The sequence below is a fragment of the Semicossyphus pulcher genome, unplaced genomic scaffold, assembly GCF_022749685.1.
Source record: "Semicossyphus pulcher isolate SPU_LCO1_2020_fin unplaced genomic scaffold, fSemPul1.0.p SCAF_13, whole genome shotgun sequence".
Lineage (NCBI taxonomy): Eukaryota > Metazoa > Chordata > Actinopteri > Labriformes > Labridae > Semicossyphus > Semicossyphus pulcher.
The window spans coordinates 29,403,289-29,417,500 of NW_027211637.1; the positions used below are offsets into that span (position 1 = coordinate 29,403,289).

General features: G+C 43.3%; 1 protein-coding gene across 2 annotated transcripts in view; it reads right to left on the minus strand.

The window, feature by feature from the left end:
- Positions 1-1,548: 1,548 nt before the first annotated feature.
- The window catches only part of ccm2l (CCM2 like scaffold protein), a 13,948-nt gene continuing 1,284 nt past the window's right edge, over positions 1,549-14,212 (minus strand). Inside the window, exons 2-11 of one of the 2 annotated variants that reach the window (XM_069660044.1) lie at positions 11,565-11,732; positions 11,401-11,484; positions 10,947-11,130; positions 9,684-10,330; positions 7,512-7,641; positions 6,519-6,582; positions 5,923-6,079; positions 4,423-4,561; positions 3,703-3,850; positions 1,549-2,012 (exon numbers count right to left, since the gene is read on the minus strand). In XM_069660044.1, coding sequence (XP_069516145.1) covers positions 1,880-2,012; positions 3,703-3,850; positions 4,423-4,561; positions 5,923-6,079; positions 6,519-6,582; positions 7,512-7,641; positions 9,684-10,330; positions 10,947-11,130; positions 11,401-11,484; positions 11,565-11,732 — 1,854 coding nt within the window. In that variant the 3' untranslated portion in view covers positions 1,549-1,879. Of the gene's footprint in view, positions 2,016-3,702; positions 3,851-4,422; positions 4,562-5,922; positions 6,080-6,518; positions 6,583-7,511; positions 7,642-9,683; positions 10,331-10,946; positions 11,131-11,400; positions 11,485-11,564; positions 11,733-14,212 lie in introns of both variants that reach the window. The other variant, XM_069660043.1, reaches the window with a different exon arrangement.

Genomic DNA, 14,212 nt, shown 5'->3' on the forward strand with positions numbered 1-14,212 from the left:
AAACTCCAACACATCCAGAACTCTGCTGCCCGCCTCCTCAACCGCTCCCGTGGACAGATCACCCCCGTCCTCCAGAACCTCCTCCTGGCTCCCTGTTCCTCAACACATCCAGTTCAAAGTCCTCCTTCTCACCCACAGAGTCCTCCATAACCAGGCCACTCCATACCTCACAGACCTGCTCCACCGCCACGCTCCCTCCCGCAGCCTCCGCTCCTCTGATGCAAACCTCCTCTCTCAGCCACTCAGAACCAAGCACCGAACCTGGGGTGACAGAGCATTCTCCTTAGCTGCCCCCTCCCTCTGGAACTCTCTACCCCAACACATCCGAGACTGCACGGACCTGAGCTCCTTCAAATCACTGCTCAAGACCTTTTTAGAGCTGCTTTAACCTCTGATGCTGATTTTTTTCATTGTTTTAATACTGAACAAATGCGGTAAAATATGTATTATTTTTGAGGAAGATGATCTTAAATATAAATATCAATTTAATTCAGGTTTGTTTCAATTAATGCAGTTGTATCAGGCTGCAGATTATAAACCGAGGGAGGGATTGTCTCTGTGTGTGTGTGTGTGTGTGTGTGTGTGTGTGTGTGTTAAGCAGTAGGAGGATGATGGTGTTATGATAGTAAATGCCGCCACATGGATGATTGCAGAGCTGTAATCCGATGATGAGTTTATACAATGTGTCTGCTGCACCTCACACACACACACACACACACACACACACACACACACACACACACACACACACAGTTTGACAGACAAAAAAAAGAGCTCAGTGTTTATCCCCTGTCCTGATAACAGAGCTGGACGTTTTCTCATAGCTTTCCATGGTATCATTTTGACTGATATGAAGTCTTGTCATGACCTTTGACCTTTAGAGGCAATACAAGAAATACAATGTCTATAAGTCTGACTGTCCCTGCATGTTTCCTGTGTTTGTATGTTCTTATTTAATGTGTCACAGTGTTACTGCATACATATACCATGTTGAAACGGACGCACACAGCAGTAGATAGTCTAAAACATTATGGGAGTGAAGAGGCTCGGGTGATGCCTGTGGGGTGTACTGACTCCCTCTCTCTCTCGCTCTGATGTTCAGTGAGGCTGGCAGAGGAGAGCACCGGGGGGCAGAGAAGCAGTGCACCATGGGAAGGTCATGATGCTGCCGCCAGGATAACGGGTCAATGCAGCATGGAGAGAGAAAGCGGGAGTCACACGCAAAGAGGGAGGGATTTTAGATTGTCTGTTTGTGGTTCTCATTGTTACCATTATAAATACATGTCTATCTATCCATTTATCTATCTATTCACACTGGTAGCAGGGCTTTAAATCAGCTCTTTTGTCCTCCTTTGCCCCCTTGTGGTGAGTGTTAGGTACTGCAGTCCCTGCAGAAAATACCATCATTGTGTGAAGCAAATTTGAGATATAGACTCAATTTGAAATAGACAAAACTGTACTTCCTCTTCTGAAAATGTGTGTCGTTTCTTGTATTATAAAAGTAACAAATAAATAAACAAACCATCTCATTTAATTACGGGAGCCACAGGAAGGACATTTTTGTAACCCTTTGGGATACACAAAAAAAAAGGGGTCAGTGGAGTTTGTGGCTGATGGTCTGCTTTGCGTTTGTAGGTCGTATAGAGTCATCAGAATTACCTCATCACAGGGGCTTTAAAATTAATCATCACTTTCCCAGTGTTGTTTTATTTTCCTCACGTGTTGGTTTTATTTGTTGTCTGGTGTTCTTTGTGTTCAAACAGCAGAAATCACATTTTAACATCACTTTTAAAAAGGCTGCCTCTCACTGAATAATTATATTTACAGTTCCTTCGTGTGGTAATAACCTTCCCTCTCTCTATTTAAGTTCCTCCCTCCGTCAGAGGTAGTAGTCTTCCTCCTCGATGTCTCCGTGTGTGTCCTGGAAGCCGAGCGCCTGGATGTCGTGGGTGATGTCAGTGATGCGTCGGTTGAATTCCTGAGATCCTGAAGCCCGAGAGCAGTTGTCATACCTGCTGGGGGGAAACAAAAACGTGTTATCTAAATGCGACCTCTTCTCTCTGACTTGTTCAAATGGGCGGGTGAGAATGAAGATGGCTGCGTGGAGTCAACCCGGAGCAGATTTGTATCAAAGTAAAGGAAAACACATCAGAAAGTTTCCTTTACTCTGCAAGAGACCTTTTTGTTTGTGATTGTTGCGGCCCAAAATACCTGATTAAGCGGATTTTTTAAAAAGTTGCAATGTTTTTTAGGCTTTTTTTTGGGTGTAACACATGACACATCCACAGTAATAATTATAATAATAATAGTACATTTTATCTGTATAGCCATTGTCATGATACTCAAAGACACTTTACATTTTAAAATGACTAAAGAAACAAAATAAGAACAGAAGAAACACAATAAGAGGAAACCAAACAATTAAAACAATCAGAGGTTAAGCGCAGGTCTAAAGAGGTGGGTCGGCACAGTCTCTGTGTTGGGGTAGAGAGTTCCAGAGGGAGGGGGCAGCTATGGAGAAAGCTGAGTCACCCCAGGGCAGGTGTGAGCTACAAATGCTCCAATAAAGCCATCCCTTCCAGCCAATGTCCAGGTCAAGATGCCAAATAATATGTAACCAGAAAAGGAATTAAACTAAAAGGAAATTACCATGGAACAGTAATTTTGCGCTGCTCGTGCCTATGTTGGTACTATCCTTATGTCCAAAGAAGACTTGTTTTTTTCAGGTGCTATGTTTGTCACGTGCCTTTGCCATCAGCGCCCCTCGGCTTTGGAACGACCTGCCTGCCTATCTTTTAAATCTCTTCTTAAAACTCACTTTTATAGACTTGCTTTTATGTGATGTCATCTTCTTCTTTTTATTGGCTATAAATCATCTTTCTAAAACATTTTTTTATTCCACTTTATTCTTACTTTTCCATCTTTTATTGCTTTTAATTCCTTTATGTCATTTTATTGCTTCTATTACTTTCAGCTCTTTTATTGTTTGTTATTCATTTACTAGTTTTTTATCTCTTATCTCTTATCGCTTGTACAGCTTTTATTTCTTTTATTGCTTTATTTCTTCTCTTTTATTTCTGGCCCTGTTGTGTGGGTTCTCCTGCTGCCGATTGGGTCTTGTGCCTTGCTTGTTTTGTGATTTGCTGGTTTTGCTTGGTTGTCAAAGCACTTTGTAAACTTTTGTTTTAAAGGTGCTATATAAATGAAGATATTTTTATCATTATTATTAATATTATTGTTGTATAAAGCTCGTGGGGGGGAATAGGATGATTGGTCAAATTTGCAAAAGAGTTGCAGAGATCGGCTGAATTCGCTGAATCGCAACTTCCTTGTGAGACTGTTTAACAAATAAAATCTTTGTTGTGGATTGACAAACAGTAATGTACTCACCACTTATTGGGTTTTATGTGTAAGTCTCATGTAAAAGTACCTTTAATAGTTGTTATTAAACTGTTTATACTGTTTAACTGCGTATAGAATATGATGGCAGAATAAACATTTCTTGCTAAAAGTAATTAATTGATTAATATTTGACAAATAAAATGCTCATGTGCATGTTTCTTTAAAACACTTTCTCCAAATTTGAAATGCAGTAGTAGAATATGAAACAGCAGCGCAGCATTTAGAATATAACACTACCCCAAAGCAATCCCAGCTGAGCTTTAAGAAGCAGGTCAAAAAGTCTACTCGTGACCTACATACCCTCTCATGGCTGTAGCGGACGTGTTGCTCATGCTGCGTTTGATGCGTCCGAAGCTGTCGGTTAGAATTCCGCCCTCCCTGATCCCGATGCTTTCCAGGAAACTCTCGAACACCCCGACGTCCTTGTCTGGGATGAACGGCCGCATTCCTGGGATACAAAGATGATGAGTCAGGTATCATTGGACATCAGATAATTATAGGAATTCAATTTGGTACAATTTGTGAGAGTCTGAGGAAAGTGAGGCCAGATTTTAGACAAATATTACACGCCTAAAAGCCTGTTAAATGAGCACTGTGTGACATGTTGTAAAAGTCAAGCAGCTCTGTTTCCCTTGCAACCTCTCATGTGAATTATTACACACCGACAAACCCAACATTAACAGGCTGTGTGTGTGGAGGAAAACATTCTCGACACCTCTCTCTCGCTCACTCACAAACAGGAAGTTGTGGTTTCCGCAGTGGAAGTGGGTCAGAGCTGAATTTGTTGCGGTAAACACACAAATACTTCAGATCCTCACACATACAGTTACTTCCTATACACACACACACAAAACCATTAACAGTATAGTTCACACACTCTCAGTCTCTTTCCTCTTTTACCACAAAAACAGTGCAAATATGTTGTGGTTTGCTGCAGAGTTTCCTTAAGTTAATGAGCTTTGTCTGTGTGTGTGTGCTTGTGTGTCTGTGTGTGCATGTGTGTGTCTCCATGCCTCTCACCCATCAGCAGGAACTTGCGGTTGTCTCCGTACAGTTGCAGCAGCTCAGAGCAGAAGTGGTCGATGTTTGATCCCAATCTATATTCTCTCAGCAACACCGCAAACTGCTGCAACTCCACCGGATTCAGCTTGTTACGCAGCTACACACACGCGTGCACACACACACACACACACACACACACACACACACACACACACACACAGAGAGAGAGAGACTCAGGAGAGCATACAAACACATACAGACAACATTTTCTTCTTAATCTGTTTGGATGCAGACAGCCAACATAATCTTTCCTTCAAAACCCTCACAGTAACAGCTAATGACGCTTTAACTTCCCTGCAGTCAACACTGGAGTTAAGTGTCTTTAACGTTCAGATAAACATAATTGAGGATTAAATTATGTTTGGGATGTCAAGATGAATTTACAAAAACAACAACAACCAAATAAAGATAGCCGCACGCTTCAGTTAGCAAAACCTAATGATGGTCTTTGTTCGTGCACCAACGGACAGTTAGCTGGCTAGCTCAGGGATTTTTTTGTTTTTTAACCCATCTTAATAAAATGTAAGTTTAATTGAATTATAAACAGTCCCATAACCAAAATGTCTGTGTTGAATAAAGCGCACAGTTAAGACAAAATAGAAAGAAGCTCGAACAACTGTTGTGAAAGACTAGCATTAGCATATTTCCGGCTACCAGCGTGAAAGTGTTAGCTTGACTGTTCTCTCCTACTTCATGTCAGGTAGCTGCGTACCGCCGGAAGGTAAACCTACAGCTGTGTCAGTGAACATGCGTAGCTGGCTAATTCACTTAGCGAGATGGCAGCGAGGACAGCGTTCACTTTGTATATTCCTATTAGACGGTAGAGTCAATACAGTCAAAGCTAGACGTACAGTAGGCTACATGCCAATATAACCGACATGTGTCACAAAGAGTCACAAAGGGGATTTTAATTTTTGGTAACACAAAAGTAATCTAACGTGTTACTTTTCTCAGTAGGTAATGTTACCCAACACTGCACGCCGGCCAACTCCAAGTAGAACCACAGTTTTCCCCAAGAGAGGAGGGATTTTTGCTGAGTCATTTCCAACCTTTTTATAATAATATAATTAGCAGATGAGCTAACACATTTTAGCTTAGTTAAAGTTTCACACACCCTCTTTTCCTTTAGGTAAGTAGTTTAAGCATGTGACCAAGATTCTATTACTTGCCATTAGCAATATAAATTAGTTGTTTAACAGCAAACAATCACTTAAAGAAGCTTGAACTGCTTTTAGCTAGTACTAGCATGTTTGCAGCTAGCTGTGTTAGCAGCCAGTTCACAGTAGTTTACCACCTAGCAAACTAATGGTAGGACCTGATATTTTTCTAGGATTTAAGGATGAAGGTTGCTCTGCCACTTTCTTGTGTGAGTGAGAATTTATGTATTGTTGGCAGTTTGTGGAAACATTAAATAACCAACTGTAGCTCAGTCATGTGATACAAAGCCTGCACACTCACAGTGATCATGTACTCCTGCATCAGCAGCAGAGCAGGGTTACTGTCGCCTTCGTCGCTGACTGCAGCCAGACTGCGATGGGAGTCCTGCAGAGAGAGGGACGAGCTCTCACTGTACGTCTCACTGTAGTAGAGCTCAAAGGCATCCTGGGAACCATCACTGAGAAAGACAGGGAGAGTTATGGACACACTCATTCATCACATCATGGATAAAAAAACACTTTCACCCAACATAGAAAGTCTAAATGATAGATAGACGTGTTGGGGAGCCTCAATGTGTGTTATTCTGCAAGGCAGCTATTTATCTTTAAGACACATCAGGGACCAAGACAGTCCTCTGGGCTTTTTTTGAAGCTGCACATGTCTGATACCAAACTTTCACAATAAACTTCAAACGACTCCCCTGCTTAACCTTAAATGCACTTTGTGTTTGGACATTACAACCAATCACATGACAAGAGCAGATCATTTCACACTGTGAGAGTATTCAAGGCTGTCTGTTAGAAATATGCAAATCCTCTGGACATTTGGTGAATTGATAACACGCTGTGTTTATGTGCAGACATTAACAGCTTCAGTCAGGGCCAAATGTGACTCACTATGAGCTGCAGCAGCTAAACTCAGGATCATAACTGTAGGACATGTCAGTCAGACAGCTGTCACCTGCACAGAGACAGACAGACACAGACGGGTTAGTCACAGTCTAACAGCTTGCTAGCATCCCCAAAGAGGCTGCGACGCTCATTAAAACTTAATGCAAAATGCTGAAAAGAACAAACATTGTACAGACGATTTACTCTGTGGCTATTCTTGGAGCGCTGCCTGCTGTGGAGCTGAAATTATGAAGTATTTTCCTGAGGTTGGTGCTAGAAGAAAGCTCATTGGATCATTAAAATCTAACGGGGGTTCATCCTCTGGGGAGCAGGAATGTGATACTCCACAAGATTCAATTCAAACATAAAATTATCGTTAGATTTCCCTTAAAACTTAAGTTAATTCTTTCATTTACAATATTGATAGTGAAAGGAGAACTGCACTTTGTGTATCACTTGTTTATTTGCACCTGAAAAAAAGACAACAAAAACAAAAGCGCATGTGGGTGCACCCTATTCTGCAAGAGCGCAGAATACATGGGGAATTTCATCAGCTCATCCAGGAGCTGAAGATGGATGAAGACCTCTCGTTGTCCAGAACGCCCATGGAGGACAGCACAAAGTTAAAACAACTTTAACTTTGGACGGCAATGCCGTCTACCGTTATCGTTGCCGACTATCTCTGCTGGCCTCACCACATTTTACCGTCCTGCTCTCGTCCACTAAAATGATATCCGGTTTGCCGTCTACTCGTCTGCCCGAATCCATGTGAACGCAGCATCAGTCTGGGTGTGAATCCCAATCTTTGAGCTAGCAGGACCAAAACCTTATAAAGTTTTATCTTATCACCGACAAAAATAATAAATGTGTAGCAAAGACCTCCTGTGAATTTATCAGATTAAAATTACCCATATACACTACAATTTAAAATGTTAAAAGTCCTTCATGTTATGTAACTCTTGCCCAGATTTGACAAACAGAAAGCCTCGTGTTACTCACTCCTCTGCAGCCAAAAGCGGTCCGGCATGGAGTGGTGAAACCCCGCTCTGTCCACACACTCGATGGTCTGATGGCCGTAAATGATCTGAAACATCTGACAGATCAGAGAGCAGTACTCCTCTGCGGCATCCTGCACACAATCACACACAAAGAGGCTGTCAACACACTGAATTAGTTGCCACATCGATGATCTGACAGCACAGCGTGTTGGCTTTCTGCAGGGAGAGAAAGTACGATCTTGTTTGTAACAATTCTCCCGTTTGTTGACCTTTTCCGAGTGTACTGAACACGTAATTCTCCATGAGTGGTGGCATACGTGTCTTGCTCAAGGACAAATACGTTGTAATAAGTGTTGGGATTTGAACCAGAAACCTCCTAAAGTCGAGCCAACATTTTGTTGTTGTGATGAAACACAACTGGAGTCTGTGAGCTAAATCTGAGCCAGTTAAACAATGACGCACTAATGCTACCAATCCAAACAAACTAGTGCTCCAGGGACAAGGATAACAATAACACACACACACACACACACACACACACACAATAACAAAGCTACTCTGCTGTAACTGTGATGCAATGCTTTAGCTTACGTAATAATGCAGAGTCTCAGTACGTCTGTGTGTGTTTGTGTGTGTGTGCATGGATGAATGTGCATCATCAGTGTTGCCCTACTTACAGCAGCTCCAAACATGTGAGCCAAATGATGAGTGAACCCCAATTAACTCCTTTCAGTGGTTTATTTCCCGTCTGTGTTGTTGTTTTTTACCGTCTAATTATCAGACTGTAACTGTCAACTCTGAGCAAACAAACACTAACTGTTCTGTTTTAAGTCCAGGGTAAGATTCCTGAATCTCTGCCACTATTGGACGGATTGTTATGCACGCTGGATGTGTCGTGATAAATCTGGTGATCCCTGAATTTTCATAAATGACCACCAGGTCGAAATCTCAGCCTGTCCGACCGGGTAAAACTCAAGTAAACAGGGGCAGGAAGTGGGTGAGTGGTGTGTTTATTTTCAGGTGAAATCTAAATCTACTAATAACAACAAACCTCCACAGCTGCTGGGATTTTTGTACGACACAACCTTTGAACCTTAATTCACATTAGGCCAAATAACATGCTGTCAATGTTCTGACAGCAATGCAAGCTAGCAAAACACAGCTAGCTTAAACCAGCTACATTGGATGAAAATAGCTAAACTGGACCTGTGCAGGACATTTGCTTTCTTAGCGATATCAGTAGATCTTTAACAGTCGTGTCTGTGTGTTATGTATGCTGCTGAAATCTTGATATGGTTAGCCAAAAGGCAACAGGTAGCAACAACAAAATACACACAAAGTGTCCCTAAAGCTCACAAATTAGCTCTCTGAATCTTGTTGGATTAATCCGTACACAAATAGAAATCTAACACTTATGTTTTAAGAGCCTTTTAACACTTGGGACAGAAGCTGTGTCTCAATTCAGGGGCTGCATCCTTCGAAGAACGCGGTCTTCAAAGGATGAGTAGCCTGCGTAGATGCTAAGGCCGAACTGAAATGAGATGGTCTGGTCTACTGAGGGTTTCCTGTTTGCATCACCAGCTGTTCCCACCCTTAACCTTGCGTCACCAAACGCCCCTCCTGTCGCCTAGCAACAGGTAGCTAGCGGGCTAAGCAGATAATTAGTTTCAAGGCCACTTTCATGTTTTTAACATTTATATCTATTTGAGTTGAAATCAAAAATTTAAAGTGTATTCCTCGGCCGTTCAAGAGTCCGCCACGTCGTTTGAATTGGTAAGCATAATACATACATAATACTATTATGATACATAATAGATCCTTCACGGCCCGGGAAAAGGAGGAAGCATTTGTCCAGCCTTCGATGCGCCATTGTGACGCAATCAGCCTTCACATACGTCCTTCGTAGAATGCAAGCTAGCTGTTTCCTCGTGCTTCTAGTCTTTATGCTAAGCTAGGTTAAACACCTCCTGCATCCAGCTCTATTCTAACACATGTAGATGTTTTCATCTAACTCTCTTAAAGGAAGTAATTTAATTAATATATTATTAACAATATTAATAATATAAAATAATAATATTGTTAAATGGAGATCATGGACATAAAGTTAAAAATTAAATGAAGTCAGGTGTGATGTAAGTTTACAGAGTAACTTTGATCAGATCAGGTGACCCACCCGGTTCTCCACAGCCAGGATCACCAGGTTGCAGTATGCGTCCGGGCAGGGTGTCGGCTCCAGTGGGTTGTGGTTCCTCCTCTCCCAGCTGCCGTAGCTCTTCCCTCGTTCCCAACTTCCCGTGCAGGCTTGCCGTCGCTCCCAGCTCCCCCCACCACCGCCTCCTCCTCCACCACCTCCCCTCCTCTCCCAGCTCCCACCTCCTCCCCCTCCACAATGCCTCCTCTCCCAGCTTCCTCCTGCGCCTCCTCCTACTCCCACCCCCACCCCCACCCCCCAGCTCCCGCTCATGGGTCTCGCTCTGCGGTTCTCCCAGCTCCCTCCTGTTTTACGCGTTTGCTGCCTCCTCTCCCAGCTCCCTCCAACTCTCTTCCTCTCCAAACTCCCTCCTCCTCCCCTCTCTCCCCCTCCTCCCCCTCCTCCCCCTCCTACAACCCCTCTCTCCACATTCTGGTTCTTATCGTGGTTACTCCTAGACAGTGAGGGCCTCCAGTCGACTCCACAGATGGTGTGGCGTCGCTCCATTGTGCCCCCTGCAGGCCGTGGGTCGGCGTTGGAGCTCATGGTTTGACGTCGGCTATCTACGCCTGTTGTTTTCTTCCTGTCCAGGCTGTCGTCTCCGGCCACCACTGTATCCACGTTCAGACCTATGGGATGAGGGTTAGGGTTTAAAACATGTGATCAGTCCTTTAGTAAGAGTTTGTCCCTGGTCCACAGGTGAGTCCTCACCATAGAATGGAACTGGACCAAACCATTGTGACATCACCCGTTGGACTACCACTGTGAAACCTTGAGATTAGCATTTTGGCTAGCTCAGGTTTATGGAGCCAGACAAGAGGTGTGGAGATATAGAAGAGCAAGGGATTATCAAATGCTACTTATCAGCTCATATTAGCATTAGCTTTGTTAGCAAGGTGCATCTGTTAGCCATCCATCCATCTATCCAAGTTAGCCCAGACGCCCCTCTCCCTAGCAACATTTTCCAGCTCCTCCTGGGGGATCCAGAGGCGTTCCCAGGCCAGGTGGGATATATGATCCCTCCAGCGAGCTCTGGGTCTACCCCAGGGTCTCCTACCAGTTGGACATGCCTGGAAAACCCCACAGGGAGGCGCCCAAAAGGCATCCAAATCAGATGCCTGAACCACCTGAACTGGCTGGAGTTCTACACAACCCGACGTCTCCCTGCTAGCCATTACATAATTGGCTTCTCCTTTAAGATATGGAGGCTACTTTCACTCCTCATACACAGTCAATATTCCTCACCTGTCTTGAGGACCAGCAGGTGCATTGCGTCGTCTCTCAGGTAGGAGGCGGCGGCGATCTCATGCGTGGGAATCCTCATCAGCAGCTTCTCGTTGTCCCTCCACGTCAGCAGCAGGCAACGAGCGGACAGACTCAGAATACAGTCCTGATCCACGCTGGTCTTCAGCGGCAGCACCTTCAACTGCTACTGACGAACAAAGGGACAACGAGTGATTATAGATTATTGATTAAAGAGTCAGACATTGTTGATGAAACACTAAGAACGCTGATATTGTCTTATTACAGATTAAATTATATTTTATGAGTGCTTAAATGATCGATAGTTATTGGGTTTGGATTATTCATGGTTTTAGATTCAATAAATACAATACTGGTTATAAATTGCTATTGTATTCACCTTATTGATAACTTACCTTGGCAGTGATTAGTGAAAGGTAAGTTATTGAACACTCACCCTCGCCGTGTCCAGTAGCTGTAGCAGCTCGTCTCGGCTGGAGGGGTTCAGAGACACCGACACCCATGTCAGGTGTCCAAGGAACTAGGATAAGAGGTCAAAGGTCAAGTTATCATGAGGTCCATTGTGCAATCAGTTATATTGTACTGTACTTCTGATTCTACCTTGACCTCCTTCTCCACGTAGTCGAAGATGAGTCTCTCTGGATGGATGAGGTAGTCGGGAGGGTAGAGAGGGACGGTGTGCAGCGGCCGGCGATAAACGCTGCCTCGATCCACCGGCCTGCGACCCGATTTTGACCAGACCAGCCGCTTAATTGGAGACACAAAACTCTGAAGAGAGAGAGAGAAAGTTAAGAATGGGTAGAATAAAAAAGTCAAGAGAGAGAGAGAGAGAGAGAGAGAGAGAAATATGGGATTTTCTTTATATTGCCCCTCGCTTCATTGTTTGTACACTTTTTGAGCACAATCCTGCTTCCCTGAGGATGAACCGTCATTGACTGGTAATGACCCCCTGACCTTTCCTCTAGCCCTAACCATATAGCGAGCTTTAAATCTTAAAATCAAAGGCAGAGGACTTGTTTTTTCCACGAGTGACCAGAAATGTGCAGCACACGTAAACACAGGTGTGACGACTACTCCAAACAGGACAGCTGTACCGTTGGGCAACAGACAGGGGACGTGGTTTGACAAGAGACAACAGGTTTGGCACCAGGTGAGCAGTCTGTACGAGCAAATAATCCAACAGGGGGGAGGTGGAAGACACACTCTGTAGCGAACAAGGCAATACGGGAGGAGTCACAGAACCACAGGGATCCACAGGTATGTTCACACTGTTACACTGATGCTGTGAAACGGACAACAGCCCAGAACTCGTAGTCGGGGACAGAAGGCTGAGGCGTTTACCGGGATCGCTCCGAGGTTCAGTGGTCAGGGTTGGCAGCAGGGTAATCAGTCCAAAGAAAAGTGCTGGAAAGTGAAATAGTGTAATGAGCAATGAGTGTGTGCGCAGGAGAGGCTTCTATACCGGCTTGATTACTGAGAATTAATGAGAAGCAGCTGTGTTCCCAGGTGAACTAATGAGGTGGGTGTGCAGGCAGACAGAGGGAGGAAGAGCTGATGTGAGTGGAAATTTACCCAGAGAGCAGGACTGTGACATCATCATGACACGTGGAGTCCCACAGGGTATGATTCTTGGGTCTCCATTATTCAAACTCTTCATGCTCCCTCTAGGTAAAATAACGCACGACAATGACGTTGCTTTTCTACGCAGACGATACTCAGATTTACGCAGCTCTTTCACCGAGCAACAACGGTGCTTTAGAGATACTTTATCAATGCTTAGCGCAAATAATTGGCGGGATGCAATTAAGTTTCCTTCAATCAAACAAAGACGAGACAAAAATCCTCCCGTATTTGGCAACAAAGAGGAAAGAATGAAAGTAACTGCTCAGCATGATTCCAGAGATATAAAGAAGAAGTTGGACATCTTTGAAACAGGCTTCATGAATAAAACTGCCTTTCTTTACACCTCAGTATTCTGAATGTAATTAACGCAGCAGTCTCCAGTCACTCGGAGGGTGTTTTGGGTTTGAATTTTAACTAGAATTTCACACAAGACGGTTATGTTGTGTGCCCATGAATCCTTATTACATGTGTGTGTGTGTGTGTGTATGTGTTGTAATGCGTTACATCCCTTTGGCTGTTCCAACAGTGATTGATAGCTGAGCAGTGATCTCTGACAGCTCCCCGCTGAGACTCACCGATAACACAGCACACACTGTTAGACACCCACTGGCACACACACCCAAACACACATTAATATACAGTAGCTTGAAGGCATAAGGCAAATAGATGCTATAACACACACACAAACTGAATAGTGAGAGGAAATTAGCCTGTTTTAAAACCAGGAACTTGTCTTTCTTTCTGAATAATAACAAGGACAGATCTCGACACATCAGAACGAGGCTGGTTCCTGATGAGCATCTGTGTCGTCAGCTGAATTTAATTGTTTAAGGACAAAGGCAGAGGATGGTTATAATGAGTTTTGTTCTTTCTCTTGTTCCTGTGTGTTTTTTTTGAGGGAGCAAAAAGTGGGAGATAATTGGATTTTGTGATGAATGTGCTTAACGTAACTACCTGCTCAGGTCAGACCGTGGTGCCGTGCAGCTAGTTAATTTATATATATTTTTCCTTTTTTCTTATAGTTTTGGAATTTCCTTTCAAACTCTCCCTTTTAAGACTCTTTTTTTCTTATCTTATAAAGTTTTAGAAGATTCTCCTCATTACTGTTTGACAGATGCATGACACATCTAAAAGTCCAGGTACCTGCAGAAGTTTTGGAGACTTTGAATGGGGTCATGTTTACCTTGTTCACAAAAACTGTTGATATGAGCGCCAACATCTTGTGGCTTTCACAACCTTGCAAGGGGAAACCTTCTAAACACTCCAACTTCACAGGTTGTAAAATATTTGCTTATGTTTTCAGAAATAGTGGAGGTTATTTTTTGGTGGAGATTTTGTCATTTTAGTTCGTCTTTCTTCTGTTTTCTCGGTGCTAAGCTGTTTCCTATCTACTAGCATTTTATGCTCAGGATTGTAAATCATTTAATTCCATAAAGGCCTTATAAAGAGGGGAAAAAAGCCAGATTGCTATCTGTTAATAAGCTAGCTAGGCAGCTATGTTGCTAACAGTACAATAAACCTACACAATGTATAAAAAGAGGTATTTCATATTATTGATCTTTCCTTTATTGGGCAGCATAGACTGTATAAAAAGATGGCTGACATGACAGCTCCCTAAAAGAAGA